Source organism: Prinia subflava, chromosome 17, assembly GCF_021018805.1.
Source record: "Prinia subflava isolate CZ2003 ecotype Zambia chromosome 17, Cam_Psub_1.2, whole genome shotgun sequence".
NCBI classification, from domain to species: Eukaryota; Metazoa; Chordata; class Aves; order Passeriformes; family Cisticolidae; genus Prinia; species Prinia subflava.
Window position 1 is genome coordinate 11,393,674 of NC_086263.1, and position 27,898 is coordinate 11,421,571.

The 27,898-nt window shown below is 48.0% G+C and overlaps 1 protein-coding gene across 2 annotated transcripts; it reads right to left on the reverse strand.

Annotated features, from left to right (window-relative positions):
• INTS1 (integrator complex subunit 1) lies at nucleotides 1–27,712 on the reverse strand. Of its 2 annotated transcripts, none has more exons than XM_063414227.1 (47): nucleotides 27,522–27,712; nucleotides 27,127–27,417; nucleotides 26,380–26,576; nucleotides 26,028–26,165; nucleotides 25,241–25,400; nucleotides 24,753–24,858; nucleotides 24,296–24,482; nucleotides 24,021–24,166; nucleotides 23,565–23,706; nucleotides 23,048–23,224; nucleotides 22,693–22,801; nucleotides 21,955–22,075; nucleotides 21,242–21,319; nucleotides 20,570–20,727; nucleotides 19,299–19,395; nucleotides 18,793–18,884; nucleotides 18,434–18,494; nucleotides 17,857–18,054; nucleotides 17,466–17,595; nucleotides 17,121–17,300; nucleotides 16,880–17,029; nucleotides 16,133–16,312; nucleotides 15,842–15,946; nucleotides 15,291–15,458; nucleotides 14,863–14,974; nucleotides 14,378–14,536; nucleotides 13,492–13,638; nucleotides 12,997–13,095; nucleotides 12,500–12,624; nucleotides 11,432–11,803; nucleotides 10,692–10,851; nucleotides 9,925–10,065; nucleotides 9,333–9,513; nucleotides 9,126–9,249; nucleotides 8,513–8,631; nucleotides 7,459–7,546; nucleotides 6,629–6,855; nucleotides 5,519–5,642; nucleotides 4,907–5,040; nucleotides 4,344–4,536; nucleotides 3,950–4,077; nucleotides 3,372–3,484; nucleotides 2,702–2,815; nucleotides 1,809–1,879; nucleotides 1,213–1,304; nucleotides 1,025–1,134; nucleotides 1–613 (listed from the first exon to the last, which is right to left on the reverse strand). In XM_063414227.1, exons 1-47 carry the CDS (start codon nucleotides 27,577–27,579, stop codon nucleotides 498–500), a joined length of 6,678 nt encoding a protein of 2,225 aa, XP_063270297.1. In that variant the 5' UTR covers nucleotides 27,580–27,712; the 3' UTR covers nucleotides 1–497. The 2 variants fall into 2 exon arrangements, with proteins under 2 accessions (XP_063270297.1, XP_063270296.1); XM_063414226.1 differs by having other exon boundaries at nucleotides 14,378–14,539.
• Between the last annotated feature and the right edge of the window lie 186 nt (nucleotides 27,713–27,898).

The following is a 27,898-nucleotide window of genomic DNA, read 5'->3' on the forward strand; positions in this document are numbered from 1 at the left end:
TGGAAACAAAGAGTATTTTAATTATAAGATAAAAAAAACACCCAACCCCAGAAACCAAAGTGGTCTCTCCCCCTGCACAAATCTGCATGTTCTCTCCAACACAGAGAGTGCAGACACTTCAAGTGCAAGGGCCATCACTCACTCCCTTCTGCTCTCCCAGCAGCTCTGCCTTCTTGGAGTTACAAAAACCCCCAAACAACAAACTGACAGCCACTGCCCCAAGACCCCATGAAGGAAGTGGTCCCTGTTTGGCACAATGTTCAGGAGATTTTTTTCTCCCACAATAATGGCATCTTAGCCAGCCAGATTGATCCTTGCCCCTTTCTGCTCTTCAGTCAGCACCTTCTTCTTTTCCAGCACAGTCTGGCCTGCCACATCACCTCTGTGATCCTGCAGCACATGGGTTGCAATACACTGTTCTTCTTATAGGGCTGTAATGCAGCTGCTGAATCCATTAAATTACTTCCTCTGGAAGTGGAACTCCCAGAACCACATGTTCATATCATGGCCTCCATGTGCAGAATCTTCAAGGCCTCTGAGATCTGAGAGCTGGTGTCGATCTGGCCGTACATGCCCACCAGGAAGGCCCTGTGCAGCAACACTGCTGCGTGCTCTGGAAAAGGGAAAGGCACAGTGAGGACTGGCCCCAGGGCTCCATGTGCAAGAGCAATCCACCAACATGCACTGGGTGAGCATTTGCAGCTGCACAAGAAATCCCTCCTTCCATTAGAACTTGGCACAATCCCCCTCTAACAGCTCTGTGGTTTGTGATCATGTGAGAGGTCACAACTCAGAGAAAACTGTAAAGGAGCAAATCTACCTCAAGGAAGCTCCCCTTGTCTCTATGACAAATCCCCCTTGTGAAGCTCAGCCAAAAGCTTCAATACCACAATTGGTATTGACAGCCTGGTCTAAGCAACAGCAATCCATGGCAGCTTCCCAGGAGAGCTGTTCCCAGCACAGGACCCCAGCTTTGGCCCTTGTGAGGCCGACCATGCCCCGAGGGGGGCTGATCTCCACGTACCTTGGCAAAGGAGGGTGTACTCAGGCAGGTTCCTCAGTGCTGTCTGCACCACCTCGAAGTCTCGGCTGCCCAGGCAGTACATGTAGGTGGGCAGGAAATCTGCAGCAATGCTGGGAGTGAAACATGACAGTCAGTGAAACAGTACAGTCCACATCAGCCAGCCCAGCCTCAGTCCCAGTGGTGCTCACCTGGGGTTGTTCTGGATGGAGCGCAGAGCCAGGCTGAAGGCCAGGTTTCGGCAGGAGTCCTCTGCTGAACTCATCAGCTTCTGTAGGTTTGTCTGGAAGATGGACAAATGTGGATCACAGGGCCATTCAGGGAGCACAAACTCCTTAGACTGGCATTACTCCTCCTCCACACCAATCCAGCCCAACACAAATCCAGCAGGTACTGGCTGACCCCAGAAATCCCTCTTTGTAAAACAGATTATCCTGGGTTTGAATACTTTTAAGTACCCTTCTGTAATCTTATTTCATGTGGGACATCTGAGTTTTCCCTAGTTTCCAGCTTATTCAACAGAGCTGTTCTGTTCTCTCCCTGCCCTGGGAAGAGGACAGAGGTTTAATTCTTCCTCTGACATAAAGCAGATGATGGTTGAGCCAGTATGCAATGGAGGGAAATATTGTCTGCCCTCAGCAGGGCTAACTGAGGACACTTTTCTCCTAAGGTGCTGCAACAACCACCCAAAAAGCAGAGGAAGGGTAGTGCTTAAGCTGGCTGTGCAACAGACTCTGGTGTAAAGAATCTCTTCCTTCCAGTGGCAGTTTGAGACACCAATACTCACAGCAAAAAAGGCAAGAATTTCTGGTCTCCGTCTGGACATCTCATCAATGTCTGTCAGCACTTCCAGGATGTCTGGGAGAAGACACAGGTTGAAAAGGTGACTGAAATTCACTGATCCAGCAAAGAGTATTTTCTTTTTCCCCACAAAACCAATCTCCTAAGCCATCAAGTTTTTCCACTTGTAATAAAGACAGTTCTTCAGAAAGGTGGAGACCAGGGATGTGCCAGATCGACACATACCAACCTGCCCAGGCAGAGGAAGGAATGCGATTGAATGAGAGGTTTCAGTTCCAGAAAGGTTTCAGTTTCAGTTCCACCTTCTTCTCTAATTAAAGACCTTCACAGAGTGTCTCTTTGAGAAACAGAGTACAGGCAGATCTTTTTTGTCCTATTCTACCTTGGAAGGAAAACTGTCACAACTTAATTTGAACATGGGACACCTGTAATTTCAGAAGACCTTTGGAGAAGATTATTGTTCCCATATGTCATGTTAACATTGTTTTCTTTCATGAAGACCATTTGGGGATTTCTGACAAATCCTGCTTCTCATCAGTTTGGTATTTCATTCCTATCAGCACCTCAGACCTGGCTCAAACTGCAGCACTCCTTGATTTACTCATACTATCTCCCAAAATGCTTAATGATCCTCAAAGTAGAGGCCATTGAAGGACTGCTGAGCTAAGTGATAACAGAATCATAGGAAGCCTCTGCCACAGAATCACAGGAGGTTATGGACAAGTTAATCCAAAAATGGAACAACATCCTAACTGCTGGTGACTTCCAAGCACAAGATTGAAACAGGAAACCAGGCTGCTGCTGGCAGATAAGTAACAAGGTTGACAAATGTCTGCATTTGCCCCGTGTCTTTACACAGCTCTGCAGGTCCTCACTCACCCTCCACTGTTTGGCCTCTGGAGAGCCTCTTCATATACGGGGCCATTTCAGCTGGTGTGAGGGGAGTGAAGAGGGACACGCTGACCAGGGGGAGAGAGCCAGCAGCTGCTTCATCTGGGGAGAGAGAGAGAGAGCAGGGCACTCCTGACAGCCTGTGGGCTGGCCAGTATTCCCTACCAGTGCAGTGGTGTATCAGGAGCCACCAGCAATGCTGTGATACAATTCCTGGCTCTCACATTGTCTCTAATCTCACTGCACCTCCTGTAACCTCCTCAGCTGACACTAAGGAGGAAGCTTCACCAGCTCTTTCAATACTGAATGATTTTCCCATGCAAGCTGTAAACAGTGGAAGGATGGATGTACCCTTAGAGTCCCCCCCCAACAGGTCAATCCTTAAGTGTGGATTAAAAGGGCAAAATGCACGACCAGGAAACTCACCCTTGTTAAGGGCTGTTCTTCTGCCCCAGTAGTGATTCCACTGGCAGGAAAACAAATTAACCCATCCCAGATATTGGTTTCCAACTGCTGAGCATAGAAGTGCCATTCTCCACTCTAAACACATTGGGCTGTTACAAGAATAAGCACAGCATACACCCCACAAAAACACCTATTCTCCAAAACAGACTGCAGGTTCCCCAGCTGGAGTAACTCTCCTCCCACCCAGACTCACCATCCTTCTCTTCATCAGAACCCCTGTCCAAGATGCCACTTTTGCTAGGCAGACTCAGCCCAGCCAGCAGGGACTTCAGCATTGCTAGGTCACTGTTGTCTGATGACAGGTCACTGGGAAAAAGAGATGGTGTGTTTGGCTTTCAAGAGCAATAAGGGCATGAGCATAGATATGTACACTGAAACAAAGAGCTTCTCAGAAGCAGAAACAAGATTTTTCTTTTCTTCATAACTGGAACTCAAATGCATTTTCTCCACACATCTGTAGGTGGGAGCCTGCAGCCACTGCTCTGGGGAGAGATTCTCCAGCTGTCTCTCTGGAAAGGCTGCAGGGCACTGTAACACCTCGATATAACATTTAGGCCATTATGTGAGGTAAAGTCATTATGTGACTTCCTTGGGCTCACTTTTCACCAATAAAGAAGAGATATGCTGCTCATTTCAATGGAGAGTTAAGGGAGCCAAGGGTGAAAAATTGCCATATTAGCAGCTACTCTGTCACATCCTCTTGCTGTCTCCTGTCTGATTAGCTCCTGGCAGTCTGACTGTGCACGGGCTAAGAGGCATAAGGAAGCTTACTGGAGTGGATCCGAGTGCTTCTGCAAGAAGGAGACAGCTGCCTGGGCATTGCACGTGATGTACTTGTGGATAAACTGGACAAACTTGCTGATGAAGGCAGCCAGGTGCCGTGAGGACTTTCTGTAGTTCTGGAAAAGGATCAAGAAGGTGAGAGTTAACCAAAAAAAGAAGTAATGCACTGTCCCATCCTGCACCTCTGGGTACCAGGAGCAGTTTCTTGATCTCGTGCCTCCTCTTCAAGCTCTCCAAGGTACTTAATGCACTTTTTTGTTCTCAGGCATTTAGAAAGGCTTTCCCTTCAAACGAGAAGCACCAAGGTCGGCCCTGTGTTACACGAGCTTCCCCATCTAGTGGCCAGCAGCAGGCACAGGGAGGGAAGCAGGGATTTTCCTACCAGCAGCAGCCGGATGAAGGACAGCAGACAGTCCCAGAGTGCCGCCTGGTGCTCGTTCTGGAAGACCTGCGGCTGGAGCAGCTCCAGGATCCCCAGCACGTGGATGAAGAAGGTCAAGTGGTTCTGCTGCCTGAACTCCTGGAAATTGAGGTGAACACGGCCGTGCAGCAGTGCTGCAATCATTGGCAAGTGCCTGAAACACAAAACAAGGAAATCTAGGCCTAGATCTTTCAAGAAAGCTACATGTTACCTCTGTTCCTGGAAGGCAAAATCCCTTACCCTCTCTCAGAGTTCTGGTCTTGATCCCTATGGCAACAGACTCAGCAAACCCCACTTCCCACCCATATTCTGTTCCCTAGTCTCCAATTCCAAGATTATTTCCTGACAGACACAAGGTGTTGCCCCATTGTACAAGATGTAGCTTTGCTGCCTTTTCTCATGACTTCTGTACATGAAGTGAATTCTCTCACTGCCGTTGTGATTGCTGTGAGTTTGTTCCCTTTCTAGGACAAGGGTGGATGCTTTTCAACAAGCCCCAGCCACACACAGGGAGAGAGAGGTACCTAAGGAGGAGGATGGGATGAGCCACAGCCAACTTCCTGCAGGCCATATTGGCATCCCACACACGACTTTCGGATGACTTGGAGTCACTGGTGTCTGCGAGGAGGTTAATGAATCTGTGAACCAGGGCATCAAGCTGGAAGAAAAATAATGAGCAAACTGTTAAGAAGTTTAATGTACAAACCAGCCCCTGGCTCTCCAGCAGTGTTTCCCAATTCCTTTCCAGCTACACAGGGGGGTTAACAGAAATTATTTTCAGGTAGAATCTGTGAGTAGATGCAGTGTTCCAGCTGGCATGGGATCTGAAGTCCACAGTCCCTGCAGACATCAAAGCAGGATCAGATGCCTGCACACTTGTGCCTTACAGAAGCCTTTGGCACACAGAAGCTTGTGGAGCTTATATTATTTTATAGAAGGACACTGCAAAATAAACCACACCAGAACTCTCTGCTCTGGAGAGTGCAGGCAGGGACAGGATAACAGAAAAGCAAAATAAAGAAACCAAAGTCACCCAGGAGGCTTTTGCCAGTCCTCACCTTCTAAACTGGGCATCAAGGTAGCATCCATTCTGCACAGACAACTGGAAAGGGGCTTTCCCATACTTTTAACTTTACCTTGCAAGTGCTGCTGTCTCTGGCTCCTTCACTGGTAAGAAGCATCTCAGGCATAGGCACAAGGAGCTCAGGTAGTTGCAGGTATATCTGCAGCAGAAGGTCCTGGCAGCATTTCCCCACAGAGCTGAAGGTAAAAGGGAGAAGTCAGCCACTGGCTACTACATTCATTCAACCAGCAAACATCCCAGACCCATCAGATTAGTCACAGCCTTCCTGCACGTGTCAAACAGAGCATGTGAAAACACAGACATTAATCTCAATAGTGTTTTTTAAATCTTTGCTTCTTTTGAACATCTCAGATCATTCACCTTCTACAGAGATCCATCCACAGTCTGTGAGGATCCATCACCAGGTCATCTGGATTTAGAAAAATGCAGTTCCAAAGGGCATAGGACAAGAAAGCTCTCCTTACATCTCCAGTGCAGAGTTCCTGCATGTGGTACTCACAGTCAGCCCCATCCCAATTGGAAAAGTCAGAACCACAACTTTCAGACTAACCAAAATGTTTTCTACACATCTGAAACCCCTGTAGATCCCTGACACAGTCTGTACTAGGAGGCAGTAGAAAGCAACTATTATTCAGAATCTTTCCTAATATCACCATAAGCAAGGTTGGAATTAGGTCAGTTCCTTTCACTGCCACGAAAACATCATCTTCCTGTTCTTTCCACAGTCCTAAAATAGCTGTTAGGAAACAATTTGGTCTCCATTCAGCTTTGAAAGCAAGTCAGAAGCAGGATGTATTACAAGCAGTGACTCAAGGGATGAGTAGACAAGAAATCCCACGTTAGGAACTAGTAATTAAAAATAACCATTGCCTTAAAGAACGAAAGGAAAAAAAAACCAAGCATGTCAAGAATTTCATTCTGAAATCCTAAAAGCAAAAGGGCCCTTTAAATTTCACTTTTGAAGTCAGCTTCCTGGTCTGAGTACCACTTAAAACCACTTGTTATTCCCCCAAACCTCAGGAAGGATACTGTGCACTTTTCATACAGGCTCTGGAACATGATATTCTTAATGAAGACATACTGGCAAGTCTCATCATTACCTGCCTGCCTGTGCCCCAGGACTACAATTCCAGCAGACAATGCTCCTCATTTGCAGCCTCACCTGCTTCCCCACTGCTGGATGCAGCTGGTCAAATATTCTGTTACTTTTTTAATGTTCTCAAGGTCTCCATGAGAACAACTGAGCAACAACGGCAGTCGAGACTGGATGAGTGTGCAGGAGGCCTCGTCAGTGTTCTGGTATCTGGTCTCTGCTTCAGCCAGGATCAGCTCCACCATGCTGATCAGTTCTGATGCCTTCAGGTGGAGCACAAACTCCTCACGGCGCTTCTGCAATGCAAGAGAACACCCCAAATGATTCCACACCAAATCCCAAGATCCTTAGTTCCTTCCAGTCACACTTTCCCCGACTGGAATGGAACATCTTAGAACCAGACTTAAGAACAGCCCCAGAGCTCTGAAAGTATCACAGCCCCAAATAAAACCTCTTTACCCCTCCTCCACTTCTTCATTTACTTCCATCGCATCATGTGTGATAGGTCAAAAAGCATAATCCAGTCATCAAACCAAAGAAATTCTGTGGAGAAGAGACACAGCCTCCTTTTCTTTGTAAAATGGCAATTATCCCATGCTGGGTTTTAGCTTGCTTGTCACTCTAGCCTTGCACCTTTACCAGATATTGTGGCAATTGCTGCAGGGGAAATGCCAAGTGGGCAAACTTTATTTGTTCCTATCAGCTTTTTGGACTCTAAATTGCCACTGTAATATGTAACAGCAGAGCAGCTAAGTAACCAGCTGAGGTACAGGCAGCAAACTTGGCACACTGCACCTGAATCACTCCAGCCACCTCTTGGCCATAGAAAAATCAGGCACTGTGAAAACATTCCCTCTCACTCCATCCAGATAGGAATCTTGGAAGAGCTGAACCAATACCTGAGGAGTTCTCTGGTCCCTTCCCTGCCAGATCCGAGGAATGTGAATACAGGCCCACAAGAAATCCAAGGATGCAGTTGGGTCAAACCTGCCAGAAGACAAAAGAAGACAGATTTGCAATTACAGTCAACACAACCCTCAGGCAGCACACAAACACATGGAAGCATCACTAAACATGATGAGTGCTGTGAAGAAAGAAACATCTGCAAATGTAAAAATAGGATCTATTAAGTCCCGAGAAGGGGGTTGGTTCTGTTCCCAGATTATGACTAAATAGTTGTTGCAATAAGCACAGCACAGGGTACAGAGCAGAACAAATGGCATTCAGCAAGTGTGGGGGCTACTTGGAGCCTTGCACCAAGGCCAGGAGTTGGTTGTCAACACAATCAGTTGGTACAATCAGACCAATGACCTTACTGTCCTTATCACAGCAGTTACCTTGAACTGAGAAATTCATGTAACTTTGAGCAAGAAATTAAGAATAAAATAACAACTGAAAGAAATATTGCTGTTATTAGGTGTTAGCATTTCCTGGTCCATAACTGTAACAATACTACTACACTAGAACTTCAGTTTTTGAAAGCTGTGTATAGAAGCTGAGAGCTAGGGCTGCTGCAGAGATCAAAACTGGGAGGCTGATGTCATTAAAGGGTCAGAGAAAGATTGGAAATGCAGTTTAGTACAACCAAAAGATCCATCGGAGCCTGCCCAGGTACAGAGACAGCCTTCAGTTTGCTATCCAAGCCATCCTGCTAACCCTGTGTTCATAAAGATATCAACAAGGGCAATGCAAGATGGATTACCCACAATTAGCACTTCCTGTTTAGAAAACAGCCAAAACTTTATGTGCTGCTTCCATCAAAAAGGAGGTAATATTTATATCAAGGTACACAAATCAGGAGGACTGAAATCTGCATCCTTCTCACAAAGTCGGTTTTTGGCTGACTTGCATCTCCTGGCAGACACATCATGAACATGGCAGGTCTTGTTCTCTCTCAGACAGACAGAGTGGCCCAACTCAATCCCTTGGCTAGGCCTGACAAACAAGACTCACCTTTGCTCCCTGTTCCTGCCAAGCAGAAGCCTGATGCACTGGTGCAGTGTGCTCCAGCTGGACTGGTGAGTCAGAAGAGCCAAGAGGTACGGGCGGAAGGAGGGCACCTGGGACCCTGCCTGGAAACACCAAAAGAGGAGGAGATGTAATGAACAGATCCTGGTAGCAAGGTGGGTGTAGAAAATGCCATGTGTACTGCAGAAGGATGACAACCCAGGAGGGCAGACAGCACAGACAGCACGAGGAATTAGAGCAGCACTTTCTGACAGAAGACAGGATCAGATGTGAAATTCAGTTTCAGCCTTAACTTTGGCATGACACTTTGGGCAAGCTATTGATCTGTCTGCAAAAATACCAATGGAAACACAGCTGGCTGGGTGTTATGGGACCATGTTGTGCCTGTAAAGTACTTTGAAGTCCTTAGAAGAACACAGCTGAGGAAATATAAAGATAAGTGGAAACATAAGCCCTGCACTGTGAGCCTTGCACAGCCTGTACTGCTTTGGAACTCACACAGTAACATGTGGCAAAACAAAAAACTACCCCTTGCCCTGTTTCCAGGTGCAGGTCAGAAAGTTTCAGCTCAGCAGTTCCTCTGCCCAACAACTCTTACTTTGTTCCAGGAGAACAGTAGCTTCTGCTGTAGATCAGGGCAGCTGCTGATGACCTCTGGGTCCAACATCTCCAGCCAGTCATTGAGAAGGCCAGAGGCAGGCCCTGGCCAAGCTGATTCAGCACTGTGGACAAAGCAAGGCCAGTGTCACTGGTGATACCATGCACCCAGACCCACCCCTGAATTCCCATCATTGCCTTGGCTCACCTGCAGCTCTCCACCTCCTTCTTTACTGGTGTTTCTTCTTTGTCCTGGAGCAACAAGGAGCACACCACAGCAATTGGTTTCATGGCAGGACACCTGGCAGTGGTCTCAACAGTAGCTGAGAAGAGGACAGTCAGGAGCTCCTCCAGGTACGGAGAGTGGGTTTCAATCAGACCTTGAAGGACTAGCACAGGGAGAAAGATGCCACTCATTAACTTCAGAATGTGGTGAAAGGTATGGAACCTTGCAAGTGTTATTCCTGAGAGCCAGGCTCAGTGAGGAAGAGGGAAGCCATTTTTATCTGGGATAGTAGCCTTCCATTTGTCTTTTGTTAGCAAAATCCAACAGTTTGCTCAGAGACAATCCCAGCCCCAGATCACAGTTTATAAACCCACATACAGTGGGGGATAGGAGGTGATAGAAGATAGGGCCAAGCTTAGACCAGATTTTCTGGTCTAAGTTCACAGTTTCTTAGTTCACATTTTCTGATCCAGGGAAAAGGCAGATTCCCACAGCCTGAATAGCAGGCACTGCCCTGCTGGGCTGGAAGTTCAAGCTGCTGCTGCAAAGAGGGAGAGGAGAAGGACATCCATACCTTTACTGATGAGCTCTGGCTCCACATTACACTTCTCTCCTGATTTCAGGGTTGCAATGATGGCACAGACCGTGGAGCTGATCAAGTCAGGGTCACGACGGAAAGAAAGAGCCTCTGTGAGGTGCAAGAAGCCACCTCGAACTGTAACGAAATCACAGCACTGGCATCACAGGGACAAGCCACCCCCACATCAGACTTCTCTCATACAGATTTCTCATGTGGCTCCAGGGCACAGCTAGCCAAACACACAAATACACACTATTGCCATTTATGCCCACCACAACCCTTGACAGCTCTCCTGCATGGGGAGAGCTCTCCTTACAGGAGCATGTAGCTAAGAAAAAGCTCTGTAACCACAAACCTATTTCCATGCCCAAGCTCTTGCTTAGACTCCTGCTCCCAAGGGATGGCAGAGGATAAACAACTCTACAAGTCATGATGTGACCTTGTTCCAGAGGCATTTCTGCATGCTCATCTACCAAAACTACAGCTAACACAGAATCCCTGGACTGAGAAAATATAACCTTTCCCTGAGAGATCTGCTGTGCTTGGTGAGATGCTACCAGGTGTCGACTGCAAGGCCCCAGAGCTAAGGCACTTGTTCACAGCCTCAAAGAATTTCTGCAGCACAGTGTGCCACTTTTGTAACTCCTCATGACATCTGTCTAAAAGGCTGCCCATGACACTTCCTGCTCCAGGTACAGTTTTGTCTCTTTCTTGTCCCACTTTGTCCCCTCTGAGTCCCCTAAGCTGCCCAGTGCCAGTACCATCACTGATCCTGTGCCTTGAGGAGTATTGCACAGCAAAGGCCTTCAGCTGAGCTCGCAGGGGACCATCTTCCACCGCAGGGTTCTCCAACCACTGCAGCATCTGCATCAGCACTTTGAAGAAGAGCGAGGAGAAGGCTGTGTCCTGTGGCATGGAGCGCTGTGAAGAAATTCCTTACAGTGAGGGTGGTGAGGAACTGGCAGAGGTTGCCCAGAGGTTCTGGACTCCCCATCCCTGGAAGTGTTCAAGGCCAGGTTGGATGGGCTTGGAGCAACCTGGTCTAGTGAAAGGTGTCTCTGCCCATGGCAGGGGAATTGGAGCTAGGTGATCTTTGAGGTCCCTTCCAACCCAAACCATTTCATGACTATAAATTAGACTTCAGCTCTCAAACTGTCTGCAAATGCCCTGACTTGCAAGACATGTCCAACCCTACAGAACAGCCCAGACTAGAGATCCCAAAACCAGCAGAGACCTACAACTGCAAATCCAAAAAGCAGTTACCAGGCTAGGTAAGGTACACTAACACTGCAGGTAATCTCAGCAGTGCTAGGCTCATACAGCCAGCCTGCATCCAGATACCCATGGCCAGGCAACCTGATCTTTACAAAGCGTGCACACAGCAAAGCAGATGCACTGCAGATTTCCCGTTTCTCCCTCACCCCTCTTTATGAAATGCTCCCACAGAGATTTCCCATTTCTCCCTCACCCCTCTTTATGGAATGCTCCCAAAGCCACTCACGTGGTACTGGTAGAGCTGGCGCATGAGCGGGCAGGAGATGAAGTGGTGGCGGTGCATGGCCATGACCAGGGCGCCGCTGTGCGCTGAGTTGAGCAGCGCAGCCAGGGCCTGCAGCAGCCGCGCCGTGATCCCGCTGGCCGTGACCCCGCTGGACGTGGCACCACTGGATGTGACACTGCTGGATGTGACACCGCTGGATGTGGCACCACTGGCTGTGACCCCACTGGCCGTGGCCCCGCTGGCCGTGGCCCCGCTGGCCGCGGCCCCTTGGCGGATGTGAGCCAGCTCCTGCCCCAGCGCCTGCTGCAGTGCCAGGGCCAGCGGCCGCAGGCTGGAGTTCTGCCACCGCGGGTCTGGGGTCAGTGGGAAGAGCTGGAGGGATACAGAAGGGAATACATTTATGACAGACAATGAAAGGATTGCTGTACCATGAACACCCAGAGGCAGAGGAGCAATTTAGCTTGTGCAGTTATACTGACCGTAGGCTAACGGGAACCTTCTGATACAGCTTTTTCTATATTCTAGTGCCTGGCACATGAACATAAGCAGCATCTCTGCAACCCCAACATGAGTATCAGCACTGACACTGCAGGGGAATCTACTACCCAAACACCAACAACTGACTTGGCCAATTAATTCCCTGTAGGCTCCTTCTGCAGTCAATGGAGAGAGGGAAGCTCTGTAAGCAGACAAGCCAGAGTACAAATGCTGTTTGCACACAGCTTTGCTGCCAGGGCCCTGTGAGCATTTCACAAATCCTACATCCACTGCTGAGAGGAAAGGCACTATGCACAGAACAAACAAGGTGCAGAGACAGCAACATGCTAGTAGGTACTGACAGTACTAGGCTTGATCAAAAGCCACTTCACGTTCCAACTACAAGAGAAAATTCCTGCCAGTATCAACTCCACTAGGCTGTAATGGCACAGCCTCATTGCATCAGGGCTTTCATATTTATTGTCTGCAAACACTGCAGGATAAGGAGCCACAAGATGCAAGTATAAGAGAAATGGATTTTGTAAAGCTGCTGCAGGGAAGCAGCTACTCAGCTGGAGGTTATAACAGTACCTGCAGAAAGATGCCTGCCAGATCATCTTCTGGGCCCAGAACACGGACCTGGCTCAAGGCCCGGATCCGACTCTGATTTTGAGAATTTTCAGGACTAGATTTTGACCTTGCAGTCTCAGCGCTGTCTGTAAGAGGAATGAGAGGAAGGAAAGGAAAAGGCTGTTATGGTAGATAGCATCTGGAGCCCCAACACCAGATCACCTTCAGCTTTACAGTCCCTAACTACTGAGGAATTCAGCAGCTTTTCTCTTAATTCCAAGCAAGACCTACTTTTCCATATGACTCAGAAAAACTTTCTGTAATAAACTCCAAAAATATTGGAATTTCTCTCTTTGCCAGAAGCAAAAAGCTCTAGCAAGAACTGGTGTCTAACTGTAGCTTGCTGCTTTATTGCAACACGACTGCTTTTTAAGACATCTCTGCCTGTTTCTCTCAGCAGCAACAAAGGAGGGAAGTTCAGAAGATGACTTGGATATTTAGACTATCCTGGGCAGTACCTCGGCGGGCTGGTAAGGAGGCAGTAAGCAGGGAGTGGAAAGTCTGGCCTCCTGTTGCTCCCCTCTCATGTTGAACCTCCACAAGATGAGCCATGTAGTCTGAAAAATAAAGGAGGAAATAAGAGCACATCATCATCTTACCCTTTTCAGTAAAGCAGGACAGAATTGGTTGTTTGTACAGCTCCCACAGACAAGAGAATCTGCTGTTCCCACAGACTTTGTAAACATGATGCCTTGAAAACTTTGTTTCTTTTACAAATTACCTTCCAAAGTACTTTTTGACTTTTTTTTCCAATCCAAAAAAATCCTCCTCTATTTTGGGAAATACAGCCAAGGGCCACCCAGGTGCCTACAGTGACAATGAGCTGCCAAAGCAGCCTCTGCATGAAGTTTGCTGAACTAGCTTGGATTTTTCCAAGGAAGTCACAGGAGATACTCATGGAAACTGCTCAAGAAAAAGTTAAATGCCTAGTCAGCCTCATCTGTAGCTCTTACTCTTGTCCATGATGTTCTGCTCCAGCGTCTGTGGGTCATGAGATACTGCCTGATCCAGGTACTGCAGAAGTTTGCTCATGCTGGAAACTGGGATTCCAAAGGACTGAACAAAGAGAAGCAGCTGCTGTGGCTCCAGGTCCTGCAGGGCTGAAATACACAAACACTGCATCCTCAGACTTCTGAACTGCCCATGGAGGGTCATCTTTATTACTTGATTTTTATGCTTTTGGCTGGACTAACAGTGACACATTAATGACAGGGCTGCAGAGAGCCTAAAGCCAGAAGTCTGACAGCTGCCTACTATATTTTCTTTCCTCTGCAAATCATTGCTGCCTTATTGCATCTTCCAGTTAATTCACTCACTGGCTAATCTGATCTTCTGTTTAATTTTATTAGAACCTCAGTAATGCAATCATTCGTATTAAAAAATAACTTCCACCCTATCTCTTGATGGCTGCAGGCAGAAATTATTGAATAATTCAATCACTGGCTATAGACAGCTGTCATTTAATTAGTAAAATGGGATGAAAGCTCTGAATACCAAGAAGAAAGAGAGCACTGATGAGTGGTATGAGGACCAGAGTAACCAGAGGTTTAGCTTACATCCTTTAGGCACAGCTTTCCACAGTGCTGTGCCTGTTGTCTGGAGATTGCATCTGAATTGTTGTAAAAGAGGTGGGACCTCAATTCAGAGTCTCCCATTCCTTTAAAATACACAGAAAGAGGAACACCCATTCAGACTTACTCCCCTATTGTAAAAGTAACAGTGACAGATGGCTCCATCCAGAGGCATCCAAGCAGGATGGCTGGGCACACTTGAGCAGGGAAGACTCTCCCTTTCCCTTCAGCAGGGTTTGAAACACCAACAGACATGCCCCAGGCTCACCTGCATCCACGAGGCGCGGGACCTCGGAGCGGATCATCCGCAGCTTCAGCCAGTCGGGCAGCAGCAGAGCCTCCTCGGAGGTGTCAACCAGAAAAGCTGTAGGAAGGGGCTTCTTCTCCGGGAACCATATATCCAGTAAGGTGTAAAAATCACCATCCCCTGCTTAAGAGTGGATAAAAAATTATTTGCCATGTTCACAAGCACCTAGAACGCCCTGCCCTTTATCAATACACCAGAACACACCATTGTTTTATTATTTCCAGCTATCTGCAGTAAACAAACAAACAAAAAAAACCAGCCTGCAAATCCTTCACTCTCTGCAGCAATATTCTGATAAATCTTACAGCTACAAACAAGTACTGCAAGGGTCAAGCTTGTGAGTAGAAGGATTAACACCAGCCTGACCTGTTAGGAGACAGCAGATAGAGAAAAGCAAACCTGTATTGACTGTTACCTCCTAAAAAATGTGAGCATATTTCACCAACCTTGAGGTGGCCCCAGTGTCAGGAGAATAACCATGGCATGGACCACAAGGATGTGCATGGTGGCTGTTTCACCACTAGTCCAACGAAGGAACACCTGATCCTGGGACTCTGACTGGAGAAAGGCAGGAAAAGACAGGATGAGCAAAGGTGGGGAGAGAAAGGAGAACATGAGAACGGACAAATTTAGTCAGACCATAGTTCCCAGTATCTCCAACAGTGGCCACAAAAGATACTTGGGGAAAAGTTAAAAAGGCTTTTTACAAACACATAGGCTTTGCTCTGATACCATGTCACGATTTGATTATTTTCAGTTCAGGGAATTCTTGAGCTGGACTTGGTTTATTCAAACTAAGTAACCCATAAAGGGCTTCTGTTTTGTAACCTGCCCAGTCTGTGTGACCTGCTGGGGCAAGGCAGGAGGCACTCACCCAGCTGTACACCTCCTCGCCCTCCTTGCTCTGCCGCATGCGCTTGATGTAGCGGGAGAAGATGGAGAGCAGAGCCACGAGCACTGCATCTGACTCAGCACTGTAGGAGAGCTTGGAGAACAGGTGGGACATGATGGTGGAGCGCTCCACGATCAGTCGGGCGACATCCTGCAGGGGAAAAAACATCCAGGAGGTCTTTACAAGTTTCACTGCATCACGTTCTCCAGTTCCCATCATCAGCCCAGTACACACCACTCTGGAGATCAGCTTGTGGGGTCAAGAGCAGAACTGACACAGGAGGGAAAAGGCCAGGGCTTTGCATGCATCTTACAGCACCCCAGTGGAGCACAGACACGCCCTGAGTAAGCATTCACATAGCATTTCTCTGAAGAAAAAGATCTACTGATGCTTATCATTCAGCCTCCTCCATGTATCTAAACAGAGGCACTATCAGCACATGAGTCTTAAAACCAACAAAAAAAGCACCCAGGGAGAAAAAAGAAAAAAAAATCGTTATTAAAAAAATTATGCCACACAATCCCTCCTCTCACCAGAGCAAGGTCGTTGTGCTGTCCCTGCTCCTCCACTGGGGCATGCTGGGAGAGGTACACCAGGTAAGCACTGATGGTCTGGGGATCTGTCTCCATGTGGATGGCCTAGAATGAGAATTCCTTTCATCAGGAATCAGAATTTAATGGAAACAAGCACCAGCATAAGCAAAATTCTTCTGCAAGCACGTAACCATGTCAATATCACAGCCAGATCCAGGTTGTTTAGATTTGTTTTAGCACTAGTAGAAAAAAACAAGCTTGACACTCATCCCTTCAGCTGCTTCCACCCACCTGCTGCAAGGCCAGAGCTGTGGTGGCTCTCACACTGTCAAACAGGGGCAGCCTCGGGAGGTCTCTCAGCAGCCACTGATATCCCTGCAGCAGCTCGGAATCGCCGGAGTCTTCCTCCATGGGGTGATCCTTCTCCTCCCCATCACGCATTCCTCCTTCTGACAGCACCAAGGACAGGCCCTGCACAAGTCACACACAGATACAGCTGTTGCATGTGAAGCCACAGCTGGACTGCTGGTTTTATACTAGTGAATATAACAGAAACATGCTTCAAACACCAAAGAATGATCCAAATGCAGCACACAAAAGGTTTCCAGTTCATATGATGTGTTTTCTTGATGGATAACCTGCTGGAAATTTCAGTCTGAGCATGATCTTTCTGAGCTCACTGCAATTCTCTTTGCCTTGTCTATGCTCCAGAGCACCAGGCACACACTCACACTCCTCACAGACTACAGCCTCTGCCAATTACACCACATGGCACACAATCTCCTGATTCTACACCTGAACTTCACAGGAAACATAGTAAAATCCAGCTCTATCTTAAATACAACTTAGCTGTTGAACAATAACTCCTGAGCAGCAGGGAGCAGAAGTGTATTTGATGGGGTTTGGAGATTGAGACAAGTCACTGAAGAAGGATTACTTGGAACCATTTTACTGTGCTAGCTCTGTACTCAAGATAACCTAGGGCTCTGCCCTGGGCTTCAGACAGAGCCTAGTCAAGATGATTCTCATTCTGCTCACCTTCATGGCCAGGACCCGGGAAGCCACCTGGGAGGAACTCAGGCGCCGCAGGAAGTAGTCGAGCACCTCACAGGTTGTCTGCTCATCTGCTTTGGGTCCCAACAGCAAGTCTTGCAAGCGTCCAAGCAACTGCCTCTGTTTCTGTTGTCTCTGTGGAGTGATAATTTGGCCTGTCCAGTGAGATCAAATCTGGGATGCACAGAAAGTAGGTAACAGAAGGGATCCTCAAGAGACTGCTCACCTGGCGTTTCTTGGCACGCTGGTCCTTACTCTCACCCTCCTCTTCTTCTTCACCTGAGGTCGATTCATCAGCAGCATCATGAAGCAGGAACTCACAAAGACACTGCACGGGCAGGACGTCCAAGGAGCCCTCACTGGACTGAACCAGATCTGCCAGCCATGGCATTGACTGTGACGAGGCCTGGGAAGGATGAGAGTAACAGGATCAGCAGAACACAGATGCAGCACACTGATCATTTCATTCCTGAGCAGCAAACCACCCTGCCCTGAATCTCACTTAGCTTCCTTTTGCCCCTCACTCTACTCAAGTTTCAGAGGTGAGGGACCCCGTCCCACCACAGCCCACCTGTCTCTGAATGATGTTGAGAAGAAAGTCAGGATGGCGACTGCGGCACAGGAGGTGGCCCAGGCGAAGTGACTGGTTCAGGCTTTTCACCTGCTCCAGGACATGGGGTGGAGGTCTGCGAGGGGGGCCCCTGTCACAGAAACAGCAAGTTACCCACAGGCTGACACACTCACTCTGATGGGATGAGGATCAGTCAGTTCTGCAGTGCATGAGGGGTTTATAGGAAGGTGGCAGGCAGGCTGGAACCAGACAATCTTCCAGCCAAAACCATTCTGTGATCCCATGGGCTACCACACCACAGGGTTCTTCTTCCCCACATCAACCAGGGTTTCCTGATGAGTGTTGTTAACCAGGATTTCACAATGATACAAGAATGCAGAAGGCTACTTACTGAGGGTCCAGACTTGTCAGCTGGGACAGCAAGAGGCTGCTGCTTTCTGTAATTGTTTGTTTTGTGGATGCAGCTGCCAGATGACCCTCAAATGCAAGAATCTCCTGTTTTTCTCTCTGGGAGATTTGAAGTTCACGATTAATCATCTCCGTGCGTGTCTCCTCATCCGTCAAGGTGCATTGAGGATAGGAATAATTACTGAGAAAATAAGTTTAAAAGAAGGAAATGGTTATCTTGTTCTATTCAAAATTCATGAACCACAGTAAGAAAGAATACAGAACCTCGGCTCTGATAGAAAATGTAGAAAAAACCAAGTAGTTTGTCAGTGGAGCCAGGAGACTGAGACCTCAGCAATGCACAGCAGTCATTCCCCTCCCCCTTTTTCTCAGCTTTATTCCCTTGCTTATAATATTTTTGTCGAGGGAAGGCACTTTTCCCACTCCAACTGCAGTGCTGATGCCAGTTTATTTTACACAAGTCTCACTGGAAAGGAAGGAGTCGCATGGCACAAACTTAATTCAGAAATGTGTTTTTTCAGTGGTCTGTTTGATATATGAAAGAATTTAACCATACTAACTTGGTCATGACCATTTCCATGAGCATCTTCAGAGAGGGATACTCCTCCCATGCAGCCAGACCTGCAGCAGAGAAGAACAATAAGGAATACAGGAAAAAATACAGCCTTTATATATACTTTAACACATTCTAAGGTGGGGAGACACAAACTCACTTGAGAACAACTCATAACACTCCAAGCACAAACAAGGCAATTCCAGCCACATGCTGGTCCAAATCCCACCCCCACACATTTTTCACCCACAGAGGATACACAGTTATTTCACTGCAGTTACCTCACCAGCCCAGCACAGCCTTGCATACAAGCAACCAAACTTCTGCAGCAGCAGACCCGGTATCCTGAGAAATGCCCACACTCACCAATGTTTTCAGGATTGAATGCAGCCACTACAAGCAGGAGAGGCCAGGCTTTCCAGTAGAGAGTAGAAATAGCTAGATTTGGAGGCTGGTACCTGCAAAAGCCATCATAAGAGATAAGTGGTCAAGTTTTGTTCCTTAAGCCCATCTCAAGTTTGCTTTTCTCCTTAATCATGCATTGTTTAGATTCAGTCATGCCAGTTCAGTGCTTTTCCCAACAATCAGCCACACACACAGACACAAATCATTTTGGGAGGGACAGCAGGATTCAGCTGAAGATTTCTAGGGAAGAAAGGTCAGTGCTTGCAGACCAAAGTACATTCCATGACTCAGGTCTTGATTGCTCTAGAGAGATATCCATCTAAATATGACCCTGAAAAAGCCTTCCTTGTCATTTTGTTACAAATTTTAATTGAGAAAAACATCTTAAAATCTGTGAGCTAGGGATGTTAGTCACAAGGTGAAAATGAGCTAGATCACAGCAAGATTATCTGTGTGATAAGTCTTACCCTGGGGGTAGCTGGATATTCTCTGGATGGTGATAAGTGCACAGATTTAAGACTGCATCGATCAGCTGGATTCTTTCTACCCTCAGGACCTCAACATCTGGAGGAGAAGAAAAGAGTGAACAAGTTATTGACCTGTCTACCTGCCTGAAAGTCCTTCAAGCATCACAGTATAAGACAAATTTTACTTCAAGCAAGTATGTTATTGTGGGCTTGCTCTCATGATATTACAGAAACAAAAAAATCAACATTTAAAGAGCAACAACACTTAAAAAAATCCTATAAGTCAATACATAAGGATATGGAGCTTTTCAGCAGCAATCTGGTCTAAATTCTTAAGGGTGCTTTTTTCACTTAAGGGTACTTTTTTTTCCCCCAATGCATCCAGTATGATACTTGTAACTTTTTCAGAACTTGGATACACTCCTTCAGGTAAGCAACAAATCTGATCAGAACTTCTGGAGCTGGAGGTAACTAAAAATGCATTTCAACTTTGTTGCAAATTTTCAGACTCACTCTAATTCTGAGTCTTCCAGTATATGAAATGGTGCAGAATTTAAAATCCTATATGAGAGACTGGATGTATTTTGAGAGGATACAGCAAAGTCTAGATCCTTCCACAAGCACTGAGCAGTTCAAGATCATTCTTTGCCATTAACCAGTCAGCACTAAGAGCATGTAAGATTTAGAATCAAACTCTGACAGCACAAACACATACAGCTCAGCTGAATGGACGTATTTCCCAGCAATGCAGGAATTTAGACAAATGCTAAATGAATTCATAAAAGGGGAAAGAGTAAAGATTGCTTTTGTAACTGCTATTCTCTAAGTGTCCCAATAATGGACTTGGGAAGAGCACACAATTGCTTAATTAATTTAACTTCCAATCCTTCCATTTTTGCATAGCCTATAAATTTCATTTTACAGTATGTACAAAGGACTAAATTGAATTTAAAAGCGCTGACTCAAAACTCTGGGTGGTTGTTCACAGTCCTTCATTCTCCACACAACCAATAATTTCCCAAACACTCCATGATACAAAATTAGTAACAGAGAGAAACAGTAAGAGAAAATAAGAAGCTTCTCTAGTGAGAAAGCAACAGCAGTCCATGTCTGGCTTTGAGCCAAATGCTTAGCCATCACGACTAAAATACGCTTAAAATGATGCAAAGGCTCTTTGGTAGGTGGTAGGAGCTGTCTCAGCCCTGAGTGGCAATAGGAGGATGTGGAGACAGAAGCAAGCACAGGCTGGTGGGAGCTCTGTGCAGCCTCACCATCTGCCTGCACAGCTGCAGCCCTCTTCACCAAGTGGTCGGCGAGCTCCATGGCATCGGCGGGGCCCAGGGGCAGGTCCCGCGACAGCCCGATCACCAGGATGCGCATCAGGGTGTCCTCCAGGATGGGCACCTCGGAGCACAGGCGAAGGAAGAAGCTGCAGGAGACACCAGATAACAATCACACCTCTTTGGACAGCAGTGTGAGGGCTCCTGGAACCCTCCACAGACCCTACAGCTCATGGGAGCAGAAGACACATCACAGCTTAGTTTACATCACCTTCCCTGATCTCCGGCTCCAAATGCAACTATTTGAAACAAATATCTGAGTATCACTTGCATTGCCTTGCACCTCTCTGCTTCAGCCTGGAGTCTGAGCTTCCTAAGTCACCCTAGTTACCCACGCACTGCGGGGCTGCCCTCCTTACAACTATAGTGTCAAGATGCAGAACAGCTTGGCACAGGGAACAGGAATGCAGGAGGAAGAGGAACAGATGGAGAGTGGAACAACACCCCCCAATTTTATGGCAGTGTAACAGATGAAGAAAATCTGAGCACAGTTCCAAGCCTTTCCAACGCAGAGCTATATAAGGATCACCAGGAAACACCCATTCCTCTGCCTCCAGCTAGAGCAGCTCCCCACCTGCACCCACGGGAGGGGCACACACTCACTTGCGGTCACTCTCGGGGGGCCAGTTGTCCCATTTGTAGTAGGTTTCTGGCTGTTCTGTGAAGAGCACCTTGTGGAGGCTGTAGAGATGAAGAGGACAGTAAATACCATCTGTGAGGCTTAAGAACATAAAACAGTCCAGTCTCCCCCAAGTCCTGCTAAAGCTCCCCAACCTACACATGAAGGAGCCCCCTCAGATAACTGAGTCTAGCAAAGGTAACAACATGATTCAGAACAGAAAGGATTATACAGTATGGGCTGTGGGGTTTTATACTTTAACTTATCTTGCTTACTATTAATTCTGGCTTGAGCTGCCTCAGTAATGCATTGTGTCAAGACCCCAGGATACCATGTGTCCTCCAAAAGACAGAACTATCTGTGGAGCCCTCAGCCATAGAGCCTTAAAAAGGATGTCAAACAAAAAAACCAACAAGAAGTCCACAGGGAAATCATTTGGTCAGATAGCTAAAAATCCCCTACTGAGTGGACCCAAATAATATAAATCAGAAATATTTTCCATTAGCATATGCTTATGGTACGAGGATGCACCTGAAGGAATTTCAGAGATGGAGACACCTGAACCGTGCTAAAACTGTTTCTGCTCCCTGTGTGAAAATGGGAGAGAAATCTAACCAAACCCCAGTGGTTTTCATAATATATCACCCTGTTGGGGAAGAGACTGGTTATGTACAGACATGAGCAGGCTGACTCTCACCAGTGCACATAGTCCTTTGGAGCCAGCTTGCTGATAGATGGAACAACTGTATGCAGCCACCAGACAGCATCACGTTGGATAGCAGCAATTTGGTTCTGGAAAGAGCGCAGCACTTCCAGGTCTGAAAAACAGTCAGGTCACAAAATACACACATGGGCCCCATCAGAAGCGTGGTGGTTTCAGGACAGTAACCAGGACTCTGAGAGATCAACAGTAAATCACAGAATCACAGAATGGTTTGGGTTGGAAGGAACCTTAAAGATCATCTTGTTCCAATGCCTGCACCACAGGCAGGGATACTTTCCACTAAGGAAGGGGAACCAGAGGAGAATATGAGAAAGACTTGAGCCCCCCAGCTCTGACAGCGTAGGTTCTTTGCTTTCTGACACGTGCTGCAGCAAAACCCCCAACACAAAGAACAGATGGATTAGTTTTGTAAGAAGGCATGTGGGCAGTCATGTCAGTGGCACACCAAAGGCCTGTCTTCCCAGCCCCTTAACCCTTACAGCTGCCTCTTCAGTTCTGAGGTCCCTCCACGCACAGCTCCCTTTCCCAGCCTCTCAGCCACTGGTTTCAGGGATAGAAGAAGCACCTGGCCATGCAAATGCCACATCTCCTATCTCTGTCAATCCCAGGATGACAGCAGGCTCCCAACCCCAGCTGATGTTCTCCCAGCATCAGGGGCAGATATCTACCACGATGCCCATCCTCAGAGAGAACCTAGGTTCTTCTGCTTACTCTTTTTCTCTCCTTTGTCCCAAGCAATTCCAGCCTCCTTCACCTGGGCTGTGATACCAAGCATCATGGAGACAGCTAGCAGGTCGGTTATGTGGATGACAAACCGCTCCTTAAAATAGAAAAGAAAAAAAAAAAGACTTGAATAGCAACAGCCAGAGCTGCCTTCTGGAAGTGTTTTGTCATCAAAAATGATGAATGTGGATGTTTGGAAATGAGATATGGGAGTGCTGCTATGAGACACACAAATAGTGACTCAGACACCGAAGAGCAAAAGAAAGAATGGCCAGGAAAGCAGACACAGAAGAGCTCAGTGCATCACTGGCACATCCAGCAGCACAAGGGTCCACAGTGGTACCTTGAATTCCATCTCTGCATACAGGGCCTCCTTCCGCTCCTGCATGAGACCCAGACAGAAGGCCTGGAAGTTGATCTCATGTTTGGTCTGTTTGATGATCTCTCTCAGCAGAGCCCGTGAAGCTCGCAGGTAATCGTCCTTGGTGGTCAGCAGGTCCTGGAACACCATTGCCAGGTACTAGGGCCACACAGAGAGAAAACTTTCAGTGCACTGTATGGGTCTGCATCCACAAAATGAAGAGACACAAGGAAAGCATGCTGGAGGTATCCTTTCCTTCAGACCCCTGGGGAGCTGTAATAATGTTTCTCTCATGAAACTGCATTATCACCCAGAATGTGGGAGCTAAAAAATGCCCATTTATGTTTATTGCTAGCAAGAATAATCATATAATTTCAAAAAAGTATGCTACAGATCAGACAGCTGTCTGTGAAAAGATTCATCTGAGCCTCAGAACAACTAAATCTGTCAGGTTCTGGGTTCTGGGGTTACCATTAGTCATCAAAGACACTGCACCTACCTTTGGAGCTTGCTCTGAGCTGTGCTGAAGCACAGTATACAGAATCTGCATGTTGTTGGGATTTCTTGCATTCGAGAGTTCATTGAAAATCACAAACTTAATGGTGGTGCCCAGGTTATCCCTGTGTGCATTCAGCAGCTCTCTGCAAGGGAAGACCAGGGATACCTGAACTGACATTTCATTGCAGAAGGACACATCCTTTTTCATTTCTCCTTCAAGTATTGAGCACACAAAAGTGAAAAGGATGGAACAACATATATCAAAGGACAACATGAAGAACAATATCAAAGAAAGAAAGATTTCTAGGACAATGAAATTCATTAAAATGAACACAAGACACTCCATGCCCCAAGCTGGGGGTATTTATAACCACTGTGCAGGGACACTGAGACTGTCAAGGCCCTGGGCACGGCTCCCAGAGTGCTCCCTCTTCCTGTCACAGACCCAGTCACTCACCTGATACACAGCATGTAGTGGTTGAGAAGGACTTTTGGCTTGAGACGGATTTTGATCAGGTTGGAGATAACTTCCATGTCCTCTGAGCTGTGGGTGTTACAGTTCATACAGACTGACATCAGCAAGTCCTGAGCTGGCTTGGTCAACTGCAGAGAAAGAGCAGAAAGGTTCCAGCCACTCACCATTACAAACCAGAAATGTAACTGGCGTGCAGTGTGCAGCCCTCCTGGCTGGAATCCAGACCAGGGTTGTTCTTCAGCAGCTCCTCTCCTTACCTTTGGGTTCTGCAGCCACATCTCCAGCCTCTGCACAGCCATCTGACGCACCTCTTTGTAGCCACAGGTTGCTGTCAGCAGCCGGAGGAGGTTCCTGGAGACATTGTCCATGGGCTGGCGCCGGTTGAGCTGGTCCCGAAGCATGTCCAGGACATATTCCTCCACACTCTCTGCAAGGTCTTCATACCTGGGCCACACAAATGGAACTTTACTCATCTTTACAAAAGCCACTCCAGAGATCAGCAGTCTTTCTTGTTTGTGGCATGACTTGCAAACCAAGAAAATCTGCTCTTCTCTCTTGGAACCTCTTTTGTCTGATGCTCAACATCCCCCAGCAGGTGCCACAGGAGCACACAGAAAGAGCTTCCTGCCACAGCTCTGCAGGGTGGGTGAGCACAGACACCTCTACAGACACCTCTGCCACACAGCTGTGTTAGGAGAGGGAGAGGCACTGTACCTGGGCATGAGCTGGCCCGCCTGCTCTGGGCTCATTTTCTCCTCTGCAATCAGCAGCTCACTCTGGCTGTCCTCCTCTTCTGTCATGGAAGGGTGTGGGCTACTCCCTAAGAGAGACCAGGACACAGCACACTCCATGACACAACTCCTCTCCCTAGAGATCAATCACTGGACACAGCACACTTCCTAAGACAACTCCACTCTCTAGCAGTCAATCACTTGTGCTCTGGTTTGTTCTACTTCTTGCAGGGATCCCTTTCAGCAAGACCACAGCCTCTCACACTGCATACCATACAGGCCCATTCTTCACTACCCTCAAGCATCCCCTGGACAGGAAAGAGCCCCAAAAAAGAAGAAAAGCAATGCTGGAACTCCAAGCCAGGCCTATGTGACGCCATCCAGTACCAAACTATTCTCACAAATTAATAAGCAGTGCAGGCTCCATCCTCTCCCTAAACCTTTGCTCCTGGTTCCCAAACATCTTCTTACCAGCACTAAGGTCCCCTCCACTACGTCCAACTTCTCCATGCAAGAGCATGGTCTTAGGAGGCATCTTTGTGTTGAAAGCTGTCTGGATGTTATCCACAAACGTCTTGCAGTGAGGGCTGTCCACCCAGATGCGCTCCCCAAGGGAGTCCTCAATGTACACCTGCAGCAGGGAGCACAATCCATTTTCATGGGGTTAATTAAAGGAGTATTTGTGAGGTTTAATGGACTTATATCCATAAAAAATATACAGAGTAGGAACTAGCATAACCAGTGCATGGATGAAAACCAGATCATACAAGAGCAAAAATACACACCATCACATCCCAAGCTCCACTGGGCACCTTCTCAAAAAAGACTTTACAACAACTTCTACCATCAAAACATAGAAGCTGCTCAGCTCAGCCTTTTTTAAGTTAATGGGCTGTTTTAATCCCTACACACCAAAGAGAAAGCAAGGAGTCTTGGCAACACTTACATCAATACAGACTCTCAAAGACATCTCAGAAAAGAGCAGAGATAAAGCAACAAAAGGTAATGGAATCTACATTCCAGAAACCCATAGAGATTTTTCTTTAAAAGGATGGACCCAGACTCCAATTTCTGCCTCCTCCAGCTGCATTCCCACAGTGGACAAAAAGACACTAGCCACTCCCTTCCCTACAGCTGTAACAAACCTTATGCTGCTCTCCTACTCCAGCACATCCACATTTCCCAACCCAGTCTGCACTGGGTCTGCACCCAGCCCAGCACTGCCTCAGTCCAACAGAAGCCCCCTCCGTTCACCAACCTTGACAAAGATCTCTGGCCAGTTCTCATCCTCTTCATAAGCTGCCATGAGAAGATTGCATGCCAAGACAGACACAAGACTATTTCCTTTGGCCTTGAAATTGATGGAGGCATCTCTTCGGAGTAGGCTGCACAGTGCCTGAATAACATCCACAAAAAATAAAATAGTAAAGAAGCCATCTATTGAGAAAACATGCAACGAAGCTGCAGAAAGAAAAATACAAATTGCAGCAGCCTGCCACAGAGCTCTGGTATTTACAAAGCCATGCAGACCACGCTCTGGCCTGAGAGAAGGTGCAGCTCTGCTCACAGTTTGGCAGGAATGAGCCATCAGTAATTTCGCGAGTCCTCACCTCGATAACCCCTTCGGTAGCAAATATGTTGGGTTTGATTTTTGCCAGGTACATAAGGCTCAGGTACAGAGTGGTGTCAGGTTTGGCTCTGTTCATCTTCAGCTGCTTCACGGCTCCACACAGCACCCCCTCAATGCGGTCATCATTGCCTTCTGCCTCTGCTGCCTCAATCTCATCCAGCAGCACTGTGGGGACCACTGCAACCACCAACACACAGGCATCAGCATCTACCCTAATGCCAAATAACCACCCTGAGGTGCTGCAGCACCAGTCACAAGGGACAGCAAAGCACAGACCAGCTCACTTTTAGCCCCTGCAATAGCTTTTCCCTACTCAATTGCCATTAAAAGTTCTGTTCACGACTGACAAAGCCCCTTCATTGTTTTTCCATGCTAGCACACTCCTCTGCAAATGTATCAGAAATGGAATGACATGAAAAGGCAACATCTAGACCCAGCGTTTGCTAAAGAAGTATGTGGTTAAAATACCACAATCCAGACTTTGATATTTCCTTAAGGAAGTGTTTCACATATGGCTACTGTACAGCTGTCAGAATGAACACAACCCAATGCCAACAGAAGAGAAAACCTTGACTTCAGCCTATATCCAGGAAAGGAAACCCTCGAGGACAGCACATAATTACTGTGTGAGCTTCAAGAAAGACTCCTGGGATGAGACTCCAGAGAAAGGAGAAGTTTCCTTTCTCTGAAGCTTCCGTGCGGCGGCAGGAGCGCAGCTTGGCCTCACCTTCGATGGGGATGACAGACGGCTCCTTGATGGAGGGCGAGATGGCTCTTTTCTCCGCCACGGCCGCCTCTGCCAGGCGTCCCAGGGCGCTGAGGGGCGGCGTGGAGGAGAGCTTGGGGCGCTTGGTGAGCCCGGGCAGCCCCGCCGGGCCCGCCAAGGCGGCGGCCGCGTCCCGCTTGCGCTCCGAGGGCAGCCCGGGCGGCGCCGGCTTCAGCAGCGTGACGGCGGCCTTGCCCTCGCCGCTCTGCCCCTTGGAGCCCAGCGCGATGAAGTCTCCGGGCGGCGGGTGCGCTGCGAGGGGAGACACAGCGACAGTGAGCGACAGTGAGCGACACTGAGGGACACTGAGGGACAGCGCCCGCAGCCCCCCGCCCGCCCGGCCCCGCGGGACTCACCGGAGGGCTTGGGCACGGCGCTGGGCCGCCGCACGGCCGCCGCCTTCGGCCGGTTCATGGCGCCGCCGAGCACCGGCCCAGGGACGGAGCGAGCGACAGCCGGGACGGACGGACAGACAGACACCGGGGACCGACAGCCGGCACCGACCGACGGCCGCGGCCACGCGGAAACGGAACCGCGGGCACGGCGGCAGCGCCCGCCCCGTCCAGCCCCGCTGGGCAGCGCCGGCTGGCGGGCGGGAGGGGGAACTGCAGCCCGGGGATCGGCGGGATCGCGGGGAGCCCGAGGTCAGGGACGGGCCGGGATTGCTGCGAGATGTAAATGGAACGGAATATAGATTAAATAGATGGAATATGTAAACATTTCCTTAAGAAAG

Bases quoted from the DNA above. Each gene is read 5' to 3' on its own strand.
- INTS1 (XM_063414226.1), bottom strand. From the start codon at position 27,579: ATGAACCGGCCGAAGGCGGCGGCCGTGCGGCGGCCCAGCGCCGTGCCC. The intron at 23,707-24,020 runs GTGAGTGACTGG...CTTCCCTTGCAG, and splicing joins CACTACATGCTGTGTATCAG to AGAGCTGCTGAATGCACACA. The intron at 14,540-14,862 runs GTTGGTGAAATA...TCCACTCTTAAG, and splicing joins GACACTGGGGCCACCTCAAG to CAGGGGATGGTGATTTTTAC.